The 18,329-nt window shown below is 29.2% G+C and overlaps 1 protein-coding gene across 2 annotated transcripts in view; it reads left to right on the forward strand.

Annotated features, from left to right (window-relative positions):
• The first annotated feature begins 9,156 nt into the window (after positions 1-9,156).
• LOC132733129 (cellular retinoic acid-binding protein 2-like) overlaps positions 9,157-18,329 on the forward strand; it is a 161,284-nt gene continuing 152,111 nt past the window's right edge. Inside the window, exons 1-4 of one of the 2 annotated variants that reach the window (XM_060719740.1) lie at positions 9,158-9,356; positions 13,459-13,628; positions 14,463-14,576; positions 14,858-16,941. In XM_060719740.1, coding sequence (XP_060575723.1) covers positions 9,263-9,356; positions 13,459-13,628; positions 14,463-14,576; positions 14,858-14,911 — 432 coding nt within the window. In that variant the 5' untranslated portion in view covers positions 9,158-9,262 and the 3' untranslated portion in view covers positions 14,912-16,941. Of the gene's footprint in view, positions 9,357-13,458; positions 13,629-14,462; positions 14,577-14,857; positions 16,942-18,329 lie in introns of those variants that run through there. The other variant, XM_060719741.1, reaches the window with a different exon arrangement.

Consider the following 18,329-nt stretch of genomic DNA (forward strand, 5'->3'; position numbering starts at 1 on the left):
AAGATATTTTGTTATACATGTAAACAATTAAGTCATCAACATAAAACACATTATTTCATTATCGGTTTTTATCACGGTCCATTTGATTTTTACTTTTCAATAACTATTATCTATTATATCATAGATTTCACTCATTGCAACATTTTATTTGAGAATCACGTCATATAACGTATTTTTCTAATCTATAGAATTTTAGCAACTCACCCATAGCTTCAAGAGCCTCATCAAAATTGTCTGTTCTGTCGAGTTCCCATGTACCAACAACTTGTTTATTTTTTTCCTCAACATAGCCTCCCATTTTTTTTTCTCAAGATTTTAGGTCGGATATATATTTATTTAGTCCCACTTAATTATATTTTAGGCCCTCCGCTTTGAGGGTGGATGGTTTTACACTGGTTATTAGTTTTTTAATCTTTTTTTTATTTGTCAACAGTTTATCAAAGTTTAATATAGCTGAAAATATAACTGTTTCCAAAACGCTCTAATTCGTGACTAAAAGGAAATAATTTCTCTTCAAGAAAACAGCCTTCTTATATAAAGCATCGTGATCTTGATATAAGACAATTATGGAAACCAATAAAGTCAAATGCGAACTGATATTGTAAATTATTGCCAAAATATTTTAGGTTTCAGCTTTGTTTTGACAAATGGTACGTCTTATTAGCTCGAAAGTTAGATATAAGGTTTCTAGACCTATTAGAATCAATCAGTGTACATTAATTACATGAATTATAAAATAAAATTGATAAAATAAGTAAAGTATTCCATAAACAATATAGTTAACAGGTTAAGAGTGGCCATTTTGAACACTTTAAAAACGTAAAGTATGGGTTGTTTTTTTTTTATTCATCTCAATTTTATATAATTGCAATTTGGATTCTGTCCTTTTGCAAACTTTATCCATTAAATCTATTGGGACAATTTTAGAAATCATTTAAATGGTTGAAAATAATATTACATGATATTATAACAATATATGAAATAGAACATAAACAGTTTTATTTGACAGAATGCACTCTTATGAAAAACCAGCAAACAACAAAACAAGTAAAATCTGGTCTCGATTTTTACCCTTTTATCTTTCAATGAATAAATTTAAGATAGAGAAAAACAGAATTTCTAAAGTTACACAATATCAAGAAAGGTTAAGTGTGGCTAAGTCCGTCATATGTGACAAGAATTCAAATAACTGATGTCTGAAATTAGAATACAGAATCCCAGATATGTCTGGTGTTTTGTCAAAGCCTTATCGTCGACTCTCTTACCCAAATGATCTGTCTATAAATTATCTGTTTAGAATAAATTAGTTCAAAAGTACAATTTGGTTACTATATATACAACATGCTTTATCAATCAATAAATAAATATTCAATACATTTTACATTGTAACTCTAGCTGACGAACAAAGGTGCTTGCACTGTGACAGTTGGTTACCATTGCATAGGGCATCAAAATTCTTTGTCAGGGCGTAATGACCAGTAGCGCATCGTTTAAAGATCAAAAGCAGCTCAATCAGATATGTATATTAAATTTATCTGCAATCTTAAGTATCTCAAACTAATTTCTCAGTAAAAACATTAAAAACTGTAGAATTATGTACTTATAATTCATTTATGTTATCACTAAAAAGTCTATACGTCTTATGATTCTCTGTAACATGTATTCCCGCCTAAATGCATGCAGCTCAAGCGCACTTGGAAATAGTAAATTAAACAGTCAAGACACACTTTGTATGAGCTGTTTATACAATGACTTAAATGTCATTAGACAATAGTGGACTATTGTCAGTACAAAGTACCAAATATTACATAGTGTCAGAAGTAATTTGGACATTATGCTTATTTATTCTTTAGACTAAGATTTCATCAGACTATTGTGGACTATTGTTCATACAAAGTACAAAATATTACAAAAATAACGAAATATTTACTTTTTATACCGAAAACAATAAAGCTTTATAGCTTCACAGTGACAATTTTTACAGAATCTCATATGTTACATCTTTTATGAAAATTATGTCATCTCTATGTCATAGACGCCTGAATACTTGCGAAAAAAATATTTTAATCGAATACGTACCTTCTGAAAACAAAATTGTCTTCATGTTTACTTTATTGACTGCTGTATTTTCTGAAATAGAATAGTTTCGCCAATTTTTTACACAGTTCTATCTCAGCGGGCAGACAACCAAAACATTTTAAGTTCAAAACATTTGTATATTACAAAGGCCCGAGGCTGGAGTAAGAATTCACGACCTCCAATCTGAAAGCAATCGTGACAATGTTCTAGACCTCGAAGCCAAAGAACGGAACCTCTTGGGCAGTTGATAGAGGTGGTAGTTATAGCTATGAAGGTAGATGCAATCAACTGTATCACAGGGTAACTAACCAGAAAATTTCACTGCAAGTGACTTAATGAAACAAATCGTTGAATATGGAAGAGGAAAGTTTTCTTTATTTTATACTTCAAAAGAAAAAAGTGCAAATAGTTAAAATTTTGAGTATTTATGCATGTCTGGGCTAATATAAAAAAACAATTTGCATTTTGATATATACTCATTATTTGTATGATATGTTTGTAAACATGTATGTAATGCAATAAAATATGTTTAAACTAAGATTTCAAAATCTTCATTCATTTAAACGGTAGTTGCAAACAGAACAGAAAATCATTCATTTTATACAATATTTGCTTCCTGTTAGACAGCTTGTATGTTGCAGTCTAATTCTAAAATATATATAGAAACGCATTTAAACGCAAATAAAATACAATAAAGGGAAATAATACTTTAAACTATGTTATAAAAAATATTATATAATGAAAGTCGTATCTTATAAAGTATAAGATCCCTTTGTATTTAAATGTAGCAAATTTATATATGCAACAGACGCCGACAAATCAGAAAAAAGCAATGTTTAGTATTTATGATGAATGGAGGAAAAAAATAAATCTTATCATGTGCCTCGCGTCACTATTCGCAGTAGTTGTTAAGTACTTTTAATGCAGATATGTTTGACTTGGAAAGTTCTAGTAGGTAATATTTTCATGGATAGGTATTGTTATCATATGAGCCGCGTCACGACAAAACCAACGTTATGCGTTTGCGGCCAGCATGGATCCAGACCAGCCTGCGCATCCGCTATCAGTTTCTCTACTTGTAAGGGGGTTTATAACGAACAGCATGTATCTTGATCAGACTGCGCGGATGCGCAGGCTGGTCTGGATCCATGCTGGTCGCAAACTCATTATGTTGGTATTGTCATGACACGGTTCAATTATATAAACTACAAATGAACTTAAAAAGAACATATCTTGATTTGCTTAATAGAATATAATATACGATTTTTTTTCTAGATACTACTCAACAATGTTTAAATGGAGATCATTGAAAGTTCAGAATATTTCAATGATTGCCAAATTGCATACCGGTAAAGAACACATGGAATGCCGCTGTTCTCAAACTACATTGTGCTTCTTTATTGTTGTATGTACGTTTAATCCAGTAGAAGTATTCTAATATTTAGTGTGTTTAATATTAACAAGTTTCATTTCAGGATTTAATATTGAGTTATCATCGATCAAATTAAATAAAACGCAAACATGTAACGTATGAAAAAATGAAGTTATTACTGTACATATTTTTTATGAAGCATACTGAACCAATTTTCTAACAAAGAGGGAAAAGTTGCTTTAAAGCCACTGACCTCCAGATGGTAAAATGAAAAGAAAAAAATAAGTTTCAAGTAAACGATCAATTAAGATTTTGTGAAATTTAATATGTTAATCCATCATCACTGACATCTTAATTCAAGAACGAATGTTAACAAAAGAGTCAATATATCGTGTTTCTTCCATGCATAATCTACTACGTTACTAACGCAATAGTTAGTATAAATAGGAAAAGATAATTCATTCAACATGGTCACGTGTCATAGCGGTGGTCCGGTATCCAGTACACCCGGGGTCGTATATCAATGTCTGTCAATGAGTAGCTATAGACCCTAGTCATATTTCAAGCTAAAGTTTAAGAGTAAGAATGTTAAAAAAAGTGTTAAATTTGATTTCTTTTAACAATATAATGATTTTGGGGAGGGATTTTGATATATATGTAAGACGTTACTTTTTCTGTTATCTTCTTGCGGCCTCCTGCTTTAAAGCATACGCTCAAGTGAAATATTACATAAATTCTGAGAAAAAAATTATTTATTGGCGACGTCGGTGGGCGGCGTCGTCTCTTATGGAATGCTTTTTATTTTGGCCTATGGAAGGAGCTGTTATTATTAGCAGTTAATGTCATGTTGTGTTAATTAGTTTTATTTTGATTTGTAAAAATCAAGTAAACAAAAATGCTGTTATATTTGTATTTAATAACTTTATGTAAAAAGCATGTGCATTGTGATATTATGTTTAAGAAATTGCAGACTCAGTTTAAAAGCTTGTCACTTACTAGATACTAAAACTCGGATTTCGAATATCGTTGTAGTCTACATTGATGCCGTATTCTTTTGCATTCATTTATATATTTTCAAAATTTTCCTACAAGAGGAACATTCACAATCAAATGAGTATTAGGATTGGTAATGGAACTGTCGTAAAATATTATTATTGATTTTATCCATATAACGTTTATCTTTTGTTTAACCCTTTAGCTGATGTAAATATCTAACACTTACAATATCGTTGCAGACAAAGACATCTTACATTTCATCGCATTTACTTTTACAATTGCATTTCGTTTATCGTTTAATATGAGGCTTTAAAAAATAGTGTTAAAGGTGTTAACTATAATCTACTGTCTAGAGTGTTAGGATAAATTTTACATCATCAAATTAGATACTGGTAAGTGTTTGGCTAATTCATCATATGATTTTAATAAAGATGTTAACTGTTTATCAAATGGCTCTTTAGCTGAATAGAACTCATTGACCCTTTTTTTATTTGACGTTTGCACTTTCTCTTACTTTACCATGGTTACATAAAGAAACACACACATAACTTTCTGAATAATTAACTACTAGAGATTGAAGGGATGTTGGCATTCAAAGAATTCTTTCAAAAAACAAAGTACAATTGTTTTTGTTGCTGTTTTTTAATAACTACTAAAAAAGTATAATAATTGTCTAACTCAATAATTTTAAACATAAACTCACATTTTGTTACTTTCCTTCAAATTTCTATTTAACGTTGAAAAAGAATTTTATGTTTCCTTTTTTGTTTTAAGTAAAAAATATCTCATATGTCTACGTATTATAAGTTATTCATACCAAATGAGACCGCAGACAGAAACAAGTGGCAAACTGACACACTAACATTCACTGGCAATTTATTTCAAAGTTCATATGTCTTTGTCACCAGAAATCTATATAAATATGAAAACAGTTGTTAGAAAATTACTAAGTTCCAAGGACGATTTTGCTGCTTGAATTACAAGTGTATTTTGTTTTTTAACAAAACACATATGTCACTTCAATTAAATATTTTAATCCAATATTTTCAAATTAACTTATATATTGTTACTTTGCCAAATTTGTAGTAAGCGATAACGAACTGAATCTGATGGATTTTTTTATGTCTTTTTAGTTACGAAGAGATATATTCCAAATTCTATTTCATGAATGAATAAGTGGCGCTATCAGGCAAAGCTTAAAAGGACACACGTGTTTAAATGAACATTATTTTCAAAAAAAATCATATCATTGATGTTAGAGATGTCTTTAAGAATGAGGAAAAAAACTATTTGTATAAATAATAATAAAACCGCTGTATTCAAGAGTAATTGACATTTATTTCCAATAAGATTAACATAAAAGTCCTCCTTGTGGATAGGGGACAATTTCGTGATGGAAAATATGCAATTTCGTTTCGAATTACCAGGTTGACATTTTGCTGGATATTTATCAGACATTTAATACTGTGGTGGAGAAATTCGATATTTCCTCCAGTGTAACATTTTATCATGAATTATTACTTTCTTCTTAAAACTGAAATAAAAAATCATTATAATTATTATGAAATAAATAACTTGACTGAGCCTTGTTTATAGATTTATCACCACGTGGCATTTTGTGCCCTATCTCTTTATCACCGATAGAAATGACTGTAGTTTTAATACATCGACCATAAATGATCAAACTGTTTTAATAATGCGAATATTTCATCTCAAGAAATAATCATGTTTATGCAAAGAACACAATGACTGCGTTAAAAAGGTAAAAAAGAAAATCATCATGTTAATTAAATGCACATTAGAAACTCTGGCACAGCTAAATTCCATGTCTACAAAATTTAATGTTTGTGGTATTCTTGATGAATTTATTTTACGCACATGATTTACTTAAGAAAAATATCTAATAAAAAATGATCACTCGTTACTTAAAAAGCGTTGCCACGGTTATATATAGACAAATAGCCTAGAAAGAAATCATAGGCATTTCAATTCATTTACATGAAAAACTTCATTTTCTTGCACATTTGGTATACGATGCATTTAAAAAATGTTTTTTTCGCTATGATAAATTGCATGAATTGTTCAAATTCTATTTAAATCTACTTAGATTACATCGATGTAGCATTTATCGTTGATTTTATCTATTTATTTATAATTTATTTATTCAATTTATTTTTTTACATGTATTTATCATCCGTTCATTTTTTGCTTAATTGTAATATTATTAAATTTCCAGCATCATGTATTTCTTGTAATCAACATTCTCGTAAATGTCTAAAAATTAAATCTGAAAATTTGTATCGATTACTCCAGCTCTAATACCAAAATAGTTTAAATCATATAAATGAAGAACACATACCTTTCTGTATGATGAATGCAAAAAACTTATTCTGATAAAAATGAATAAATACCGAACTTTTATTTTTTTTACTAATTTAACCTATTGCAGCCAAGACTATTAAACCAGTGCATCATATTTAAAGTAAGTAAGTAAGTAAGTAAGTAAGTTTGGTGATAAATACACCACGTCAGTTGTAGTGGTTAAACACTATTAATATAAACCATTCATTCTTTCGGTGCATTAATGTTATAGTTCATTAATTTCTAGTATTTATCTAGTGTATAACGTTCTTAACATAATCATCAAATAGAGATTTTTCCTTAATATCAGTTACCTTATAAAACTTATTTTAAATTGAATTTCGTCATCTGAATGCTAGAACATAATCAAGAAAGAACATAATCTCAATGTTTCAAACTTTAACATGTTGGCTTCTTACATTTAATATATTTGACATTTCTCAAATCAAGACGGGACAAATACATTTATTTTATATATAATTCAGGCCAGAAGTGAAAATACTTGAAGACATAAAACATGGCATTGAAGAGATTTTCTGATTATTCACGTTTATTTTCCAATTCTTTCTATAATATTCGCATTAACCATTTGTGTTAAACATTGACTGTTACGTTTATAATATGTGTATCAAATATGTTTAAAAGCGGATTTAATTTGCTGAAGAAAAATCGGATTTACCTTTCCCTTAAATTTATATTTATTGATAATTATTTTCCGAATTTGAAAAAAAAATCAATCTAAAGAAAATGTTGTTTAAATCATTCTATACCATTTTACGATTTATAGTTTGGAACCCTAAATTGAATCAATTGAGAGGGGCTTATGGGATATTTGAAACATAATGTAATGTGCATTTGATTCAAATTACGCATCCTTCTCAAATATCAAAATGAATAGGGATGTTTAACAAATCCCATACGATTTAAAGTCTAAACGGACAAATTTTCTAAAAGTATTTCAATTATCTATAAAAACAATGGAAATGTTTCCTGTGGATAGTCGTACAATATATTTCTTGAAAAATGTTGATCGAGTGAGTTCTTATTAGTTTAGTTTGATCGTAATACTCAAATAATTCATTATCTGCTAAAATATATAATATCGGATCATGCAACTCCCACTTACCAATAAAAGGCATATATAGTTTAGTCGTGTTTTGCTGTCACGCTTAATACTTAATACTATCAAAATTATCATTTATGGTATAACATAACCTCTTTTATGAACATATTCACTTTAACATAACCAGCATGAACGAAATATCTGAAGTGCACAAAAGACCGTCTGCATAACCATGCACTTTTAAAAGACACTGGTTGATTAAATGGTTTATGATCGGCAACTAAGAGATTGCTCGACTGAAGTATTCACTGACATTAGGATTATAGTATCACTTTCCAGTGTATCAATAATAAAAAGCATGAGTAAATAACCAACATGAAAAACATTATATTATTGTATTTTCTATTTAAGTGATGAATATAATTCACGGTAAGGGATTGTTTAATAATATGAAATATGTGATTTATTTTCTATTTTCAAAAGCCTTATCTAATACTGAATCTATTTAACAATTCAATTTTATTTATTATTAATTAATTATTATCAATTTATTTCTAGTTTGATCACGTGATTATTTATTGACATTTGTTCAAAATATGTAATTGGCAATATAACATTCTCCCTTGCTTAAATCTGTGTCAACATCATATAAATGAAAATAAATCTTTTTATCATGCAACATCATAATGGAAAAGTTATTTACCCTTTAAACTAGCCTATACATTTAAAAGCAATTATACAACTCTTACAGGTTTGGTATTTCTTCAGGTTTCAACATCATACATAAAGGCAATCTTTATAAACTATATTGACGATCTTGCATATGATACCATAATACCTATACATCTGTCAGGTCGTGTCCCTGTCCACTAAGTCGTACACTTTCTTTAAGTCAATTAAGTTAACATTCAGTAGACAATTCTATTTGGTGATTTGTTTGATGTTGCAATCTAGTGTATGCATGATATCTGCTCTAAACCCTTATCACCCTTCTCTGCAAGATATGTTCACCACCAGTTTAACTGTCGCTAACTGTTTACTGAGCCAAGATAGAACCACTTTCAAATCATCGACGAATGTTTTCTCATTTTTGGTCACAATTAAAAGGCGCAGAAAATGTTTGTTTTTTTCAGGAAACAGTAAATATTGATTTTGTTTTAAGAATTGTCAGCTTAAAGATTTTTGTAAACAAATTAACAATGTTAAATATAGGCGATAATAAATATCAACCCTAGAAGGGTTTTTACTGAACATTGACTTATTTGCGGTTAATAACATCCAAGGCGGAAATACTTAATTGTCTATTTGGTTGTATATAACAGTAGTCGCAATACAACACTAAGTTAGATTTGAACAATCGTTTAACTTATAAACATATCGTGTATTTAAAGATGGAATGTGAATATAATGAAGTAAAGAATATGCTAGGAGGGACATGGAAGTTAGATAGGTCAGAAAATTTTGAGGAAGTTCTAAAGGCAATGGGTGAGTTATTTTATTGACTCTAAATGTTTAAAGTTAACTATTAAGAAATTAACTTTTATATTTCTGTAATTTTACTTTTTATAATTTTTTAAGTATGTTAAGGTAAAAGACTCGTCTGACATGGCATAACTAAAAATGATGCTGTCGTTGTAGAATTTTACTGCTCAGAAATAAATGGTACATTTCTAAAGAAAAAATCGTAAGCTCATTTTAAGGTTTGGGGAAAGTAAGATATATTAACCATTTTCTGTTAACAAACAGATTAAATTTATGTTTTAAACTTGTATATTTAGAAAATGAAATATTTAAGGTCGATATTCCACGTTAGTTTTTAGTTCTGTTTTGTCTGATAACATATAACTCATATTGAAACCATACTCACTAATATAACTTCGAATTAGGTATTTTGGTATTGAACCTAGACCCATTCTCAAAGTATATTTTAAGGGCAAAATGCATAGAAGTGCATTCGACTTATTCATATTAAATATCATACAATCTATTTTCATTAAACATTTATCTTATGTAATGATCAATTAAACAAATGTTTTATTGACTTTGCTAAAACATTTTTGGTTTAAACAAATAAGCTCATTTAAACTCTAATTTGAATGGAAAGTCATGTTAAAGTAACCCGTTATTTTCTTTCTAAGGTAAACGCAATAGTCTAGATAATAAAATACATTTTTCAGAGAGAAAAAATACCTTTCCCCAAAAAATATCGCTTCACTTTATAAAAGAAAAGTTTGTAGTAGTTTATGAATATAGCAAATAATTTCATAGCGGTATATAAAATGTAAAAAAAATGACACGCACACAAAACACAACAAACAAAGCTAAGTTTTTATAATTCCTGTGGTTATTGAACGTATATAAGTACTTGCGCTCATTTGCAGTGCACTTAATTGCTTTATTAGAGTTCATTTCGTGCATACTAATTGTTGCGTAACTTAACAACATAGAGTTTACATAAACTTTAAAGTGAATTATTTTATCGCTAAAAGTCTACCTGATTAAAAAATCGAAGTTGTTAAACAAATATATTCAAAACAAAATGTATGTTATGCTATACATGAAGATGTGATAACAAATTTGTTAGTTTCCATATGTCTGCACTCATATTAAGGTAATGCGAATATATTATAAAGCGTAACCTTTATGAAGTATCTATGGAGGCTGATTTGGAAGACTTTTGTGCGTCGCGTTCTCGATAGCGACAAGCGACATCACGACAGAGCGCCAAGCGCCGCATTGTTCAACTTTCGTCTTGTCTTCCTGTCGCTAATAATGTAAGCCAAACGGCGCGTTTTCGTGAGGCGTGTTGTCGCGATGTCACATTGTCGCTCGACTAAATCGAATGAATGCCAACATCGCAACAACGCACCACACGACAACGCGCCGTTTGGCGTGCTTCGCTAGCGACAAGACGACACGATGAAAAGGCGATATCAATATAGGTTGTGTTTTCGTTATCGACACGACAACACGCAATGTGTACCAAATCAACATATTAAGTATCTGAAGTTTTCTGTCACCATAAAATTTATGCTGATATACATTGCTTAATATGTGATTAATGAACATTGAACGCGTCGACAAGGGGGTAAGTTGTTCCATTCATGAATTTCAGTTGGTAGTAGAGTAAATAATTTAAAGTGACATTATGGCCATATTTTTGACTGTCGAGATAAATAAAGCTTTATATTTCATAGTGATTGAACCATAGTTGTAACAAATAAAAACGATGAAATGTAAAAAAAAATGCCTATAACATAAAAAGGCTGCCGCACTTTTTTTTATAAATCGAACATTGCTAATATTTTCGGAAATATATTTATGTCGATTAAGGGGATGGGAGTTTTTGATGAATCATTATAAAAAATTTGAAAACAAGTATGACAAAAAGATTTGTTATCTTAAATGTACCTGAACACTTACCATTTTCTCTTTGATGGCTTGGATACGTATAATGCCACTGAAAAATATATAAGAAAGTTTTCGCCGTTATACCGCTTGGTTTTTTGAAATGATGTTTTGTTGGATCCGATATAGACAAGTACTTAGGCGCAATACCGTATTTATAATTCAATTTGTATAAAAGACTGAATGAAAGTGAAGTAAACTAGTCCAGCAGTGTAGCAGCGTCTTTGTGGTGGATTTCTGATCTGTAACTAAAAGCCTCTGCTTTTAAAATTACTGAAGGTATAAGAATAATTTCGTTTATGATATCGGTAGAATATATAACAGAGATAAGACGTCGGTGTTAAGTAATACTTTAGTGTCGTTTCTCGTGAAATTAACTTAATTGGAATATCAAATGCACTATCATATTGAAATTAAAAATTTTTATAAGTGAAACCCGTTAGACATGTATTGTTTTTTAAAAAGGAAAACTGTAAATTTAAATGTTCATGGACGATTTCATTTGGAATAAAATAAGCAGCTGTGCGACTTCTCAAAACCCTATTTAAATTAGACATCGGTGTAAGTGGATACATTTTAATTACATTCTACAGATTCTTTCCCTAATATCTGGAAATGGGGAGAGAGCTAGATGAAATAAAAGATAAATTATCTGGTTCATGGGTGTTAGACAGGTCTGAAAATTTTGAAGAGGCTCTTCAAAAAATGGGGGAGCTCGCATTCTGAATAATCGAATACAGAATCAAATAAGAAATCACTTTTCAACCTCAATTCATTAACGTTATTGTAAACAGTGTACATTAATAGATCAAGTTTCAACATATAAATATCATCGTATAAAATAATTCGTTTATGAGAAACGAATAAACAATCAAATAAGAAATCACTTAAACATACTCATTTCATTAATGTTATTGAAAACATTGCAGTCTACATTAATGGATGAAGTTTAACATATTAATATTATCATATAATGATTCGTTAATGAACCACTGGTCATATGTAACAGAATAACGACTTTAGTTATATTTTGCTGCATTTGTGCAATGCCATCATGACCACTCGTATTTCATTTTGAGTGCAACAGAACAATAATTACATGTAGATATGTAGCAATAAAAATATAACTATGTTGTACGATTAAATGTAAAAAGCTATTTACTCATAGTTTATATCTTTATACAATATGTGTCAATAGTTAAACATTGCACAATATTTAACAAATAAAACATGGCTTTGAGGGCAATATGCAAGTTTACGGACTGGTTGGTCAGACCTCGGAAGGTTTATTGCCCGAAGCGAAGCTTGATTACAGCAACAGCACTGCGTTTCATAGAATGTCCTAATTGTATCTTAAGTCTTAGCACATAAAACCAGCTTTTGGACTTAAGAACTTTCAAAAAGCATTTTTATTTTCAGTCAAATACTGTAGATTAAAATAAATAATCCTGAGAAAAGTTAAGAAATGCATTCACATATCCTTTTTATCGCAATGTGTAAATACCTATCGGCATTACTATTCAGTATTAAAAGAGTCATAACTTTCGATACATTAGTGATACATATATAACGGTACTTTCTTTAAAGCGGAAAATTGTCTGAGTTTTGTATAAAGAACAGACACGGATCTTTTAGTTTCTAGCCCTTCTGTCCAATTCATTCATAAAATCAATTATTGTTTTATCTGTTTCAATAAGATCAATGATCTTACAAATTTTTATTAAACAAACTTAATTTTATTCACAAAAAAATTGTTAAAAATTGTTTTCATAACAAATATTATGAAAAGAAAGTTAAAAATAAAATTCATATTCCGGGTAATTTTTATTTGCATATCATTTATCTTTGGGAAAAGAAACTAGTTTTATACAAACATGCATTGTCAAAAATCAATATAATTAAAGAAAGCAAAGATTTTTAATGGAAAATTACAATCGCGTAAGAAAGAAAATTTTATTGTGATCCATTTTCAACAAAAAATTTAAAGTATTGAAGAATTATGAATACATTTGTTTAAAATAGAAAAAAAAGTTGATATAAAACGAGAAAATGGTGTTCTTTATATGGGAAATAAACGTTGCAATAAATGTTACAATTATTTTGAAAATATAGTTTTATGATACCTTCGACAATGACAAATCAATATTGGTATTACGTTTACTTCAATCTTTATTTTCAGGACTAAATGTTGTTTTCCGGAAGTTAGCTAGTCATGCCAAGCCAAGCATGGAAATACAAGTAGAAGACGGGAAAGTTAAGATTATTGCAAAAGCTTCGTTCTTCACACAAACTATGACTTTTCCTATAAATGAACCGTATGACCAAGAATTTGAAGGGATTAAAATGAAAGTGAGAATTGATTTATTCTTCCAAGAAGTTAAAAAAACGTTATTTTTTATTTTTTTATTAAATATGGAAACATTGATATATTTTTGCTAAAGGTTGTGGAAATGCACGCTAGTTTAAGGCAGTGCTTCAAATATACAAATTCCACTGATTGAAAATTTTATTCTCGTTGTTTGTATGTCGAGCATAATATGTCGTAGTCGCTTGAAAAAAAATCTCATATGTTTGTGTTCTTCAACCGTTCATCTGCAGTATGTTATATATGTCATTGACTAAAAAGTAAATGTGTGTTGAATTATGAAATAGCTGGAAATAGAAACGTCAGTTAATATCATCCTACTATTTTATCCATTAAAAGTCATATAAGCTGTCAAAGATTGCCACTATATCAGACTTAATATATACTTAATTTTATACTAAGAGTGCGTTATTTAATTGGTCTAATAATGTTAAATCCAGAATTGCCTCAAAATGTTATATTTAGAAATGCCTCAAGAAATGCCTAAAATATATCGAAATTAATTCGATAATTTAGAGTTGATAGATTCACGCTGTAGATTGAGGCTATATTAAGATAAAAAAGATTTTAAAAAATATATAAAAAGTCAACGATCATTGAACGCCGCCTTTCCTTGTTGATCATATCTTTTGGAACTAGAGATTTTAGTTACATGTTATATATTATGTATATAGTTATATATTCCTAGAATGATATGCCATACTACAAGTATCTAGAAAGACAAATAATTGTTGTTGTGTTTTTTGCTTTTGGTTTTTTAGTCATTAAGGTATTGAGAAGTACCATCGTTTAAAAAACTTTGAATATTTATATTTTAGTGTTTAACAAAGTGGGAGAATAATAAACTGATTACCGAAGCCAATCCTGTAGAACCAGAAAAAGACAAGCCTCAGAAATATCATAGGGAACGAGTTAATGACGAACTTGTTCAGGTATGAATGCTCTTGAAACGGAAATGATTATTAACATTCAGTAATGTTCAAAATTTGCAATTTATGTCGTCAATAAAATTTAAAGCAATTACCATCAACGTCACAAATATAACACTATTGACAAGAAGAATACGCGTTTGAACAGAAATTAAATCTTCTGTTTACTTTTATAAGTATAAATGAAATATTCCCTGATTTTGATTTGTCTGGATTATCACATGATTTAAAAAAGATATACCAAAATGTAATTCTTAAATGTGGAAGTTCATTTTATTTTACAGACCATGTGGATAGGAGATGTTAAATGTACCAGATGGTTCAAACAACAGACTTGATGGAAGAAGAAATAAACTGGAATAGATTGAGTTTTATATCGTGTCTTTCAATATGTTAACGTTGTAATGCTTTTTGTCACGAACATCAGTTGGTCTTACCGCTTTTGCACTATTCAACTTTTTAACAGTTCAACAAGTACTATTATTAAGGAGGGGATTTTTTTTTCTAAGAGTTTAATTTTGTTGTCACTCCTAAAAGTTTTGATTAAAAGAAAATACTAACATTTGAATCAAATGTTTCGAGAGAGTGACCAAATAAAATAAGTATTTTTAAGTTTTTTTGTGTCCCAAAAGACATAATGTGAAATTATGTCAGCAAATATTACTTCACTCCATAAGCATAAAGTACACATCTGTTCAAAGGCGTTTGCGTTATAAGCCTCACATTATTTACAATAAATGCACATCAAAATCGCCATCAGTTCAATACAACACTTTCTCACTCAAGAGTAGATATAAAAATAAAGATGTAACTTCAAGATTTTAAAAGCTTGCTTCAAATATATGTATTTTATTCGGAATAAAAAATTTATTGTTTGTATTTTTGTATAGAAATAAATTGATTATATGACACTTAACCATGTTTGTATAATTTGTGGCTTTTTCAAGGAAATGTAAGTATGCATTTTTTGTTTGTTTAAACTGAATACCGACTTCAACAACTATGGCTTATATGAAACATTTTTCTACTGATGATTTAAGTCATTTACACTGGGATAGTCATATTCTTAAAATCAGACATCCTTAGTTGGGAAAGACCTCGACAGCGCTCTAGTGTATTACTTTATGGACGAACAATCATGTGGGTAAAATCCCTTGAAGAGTTTTGTTAAAACACTCATGAAACTAGCCGAATGCACGACGTTCTGGATATGTCTTTGATGCTACAGCTTTTAAAAACTTGGCAACAGATAAACACTTTCCAATTATATGATAAATTTCGAAATTTCAGTTCCATGATCAATAAACCGTGGTAAAACGGCTCATGTATTTCAGAATATAATTGGTTTTTAACTGAGTAAAGATACATAATTATGTAGTTATTTATTTTATTTATGCAATATGTTCATATTCGATTCGAATTATTATGTATTTTTTTCAAGTATTTTAAGAAATTCAAAATTTCCTTTTTTGTTGTTGGTATTTGTAATATGCAGATTTAAACTGTATGTTTTGTATATGGCGAATTCACGATGTTTAAATGTTTTCGGTATTTGAAATAATGCTTTTATCTTTCTTAAAACATGTGCAATAAGATGAATAAAATGTTGTGTATTATACAATATATTTATTTTTTCTTTTTTGCATTATAATTTCACAAAATACGATTAATATTAGTGCATAACGGCACTCTTAAAACACGATATGTTCATAACCCCACAGTATAAAAATTTATGTATTATATCACGCTATTATATTTTGTTTTGTTAATATATTTTTGAACACGTGCACGTTTGACATAAATGTACTTATGGAGCCTACTTATTCGTATTAAAATAGAATCATCATAGGTCTACAGTTTCAACTCGTGGGTGGATAACATATATTATAGTTGTTCCTGGTAGTGTTTGATTGAACCAGCTAATGGACACTTCTACGGAAGTAAAATTAATTTCAATATCCAGTAGTGTATCGGGGGAATACGTAGGCGGTGGTAAATGAAAGCTTGTATATAAATATCGGATTTTCTAAACCATGTATCAGTAGATAATATTTGATAGGTTTGACCAGTTGTACATTTTCATGCCTTTATGACATTGAGATAGAAAAAAATATATTTATTGTAGTACAATAATATTGTCTCCAAATTCATCACACAAAGACACACAGCAATTTGTTGATACACGAGATACTTAATCGAACCTGATAACATTCAAGCTGCATGTACCACAGGTTTACTTAAGTATATAGAGCATAATATATTATCATATTTCACTAAGAAAAACGAAATTTTCAAGAAAAGTAATAATGTGTTTGTTTCAAGTAATAATTGACATGTTATGTTCGATAATGATTAATTTAATTTTACAGTATAACACAGTAAGGGCTATTTTGCGTATTTTTTACCTCCTTTTGGTAATATATGAGGATTGCAAGTGCTTGTCGTTTGTAAAGTGTAACATGCTTTCGATGTTCACTTCACGATATCTTACTTTAGAATTTCAAAATTGTCCTGAAAATTAAAATTGACGTGCAGGCTAGCTGCTGTATTTATACTTATGTTAATTATTATGTGAATTATGTTTCAAGTACTTTTTGACAACAAGTTCGAAAGAAACAATTTGAAAGAAACAAGAATTTGAATAACAAGACTGTAATTTCCACAATCGCTATGGCAACATACTCGTGAAGGGAGGAGCCAAGACAGCTGAAAAGAAAGTTTCTTTTCACATATTCAATACTATATTAGTTTTTATCTTAAAAGATTGCGGGATATGAATATATGTTACCAGATTTATTCGATAATATTTATTTTGAAGTCAATCGGCGTCTGTAGGCAATATTTTCAGAAATATAAGATATTATTCCCACCTTTCCTATTTGATCTATCTCGTTTCTCATAATTATAATATCGTATGCTAACATTATCATTATTAATATTTCCCTTTATAAATGCCTAACATAAGCTTAAGATTTTTGGTAATTTAGAATTGTCAATTAAAAATGTTTAGATCTAATTTCATCCAATGTTGTATCTTGAGACTGGCAATAAAAATTTCCATTCCTTCACTGATGCGCCATGTATAACTATGTGAATTTTATTAGCTTTATATATGTGATTACTTTTTTTATGTTCCTGTTTTGTTTTTGGTTTTTGTTGTTGTTGTTTTTTTGGTTGTTGTTGTTGTTGTTTTTCTCATGTGTATAACTGCATGAGATTTGAATTTTCGAATTAGGATCGAAGGATGTATTTGTTTGAAAAAACGTTATATAGGTCTTGTTGAAATATAGATTTATAAGTTACGTAACCTCATAAACTCATAACACTCATACACCCCCCCCCCTTTTAAAAAGCAAAATACACCTTAGTCTTTATTTTCATTAACATAATATGTAAAACTACAATTATTTATATAAGTTATATTTCATGATAGAACGACTGTGTTATGAATCTTCTATTTCAGCTTGTTATCAATTAAGAAAGATTGTGAAGATAAGTGTTATAATACAGAAATAAGTTACGCAACAAATACACCCCGTCATAATATCTAATCCTACTGCGATACATCATAAACAGAATATGTAATATGTATGCACACTTTCATTAAATGGACAATGTTGATGTCTTTTTATGAACTTTATGTATCTCTTTCATTACTTTTGATTCGTTGTTAATGTCAGAAAAAAATAAAATAACATGCGTATTCAAAGATATTTGTTATATACTCTACATTAACATCTTTGTAATGCTTTTCTA

The sequence above is a fragment of the Ruditapes philippinarum genome, unplaced genomic scaffold, assembly GCF_026571515.1.
Source record: "Ruditapes philippinarum isolate M1 unplaced genomic scaffold, ASM2657151v2 ctg4120_1_1_1_1, whole genome shotgun sequence".
Lineage (NCBI taxonomy): Eukaryota > Metazoa > Mollusca > Bivalvia > Venerida > Veneridae > Ruditapes > Ruditapes philippinarum.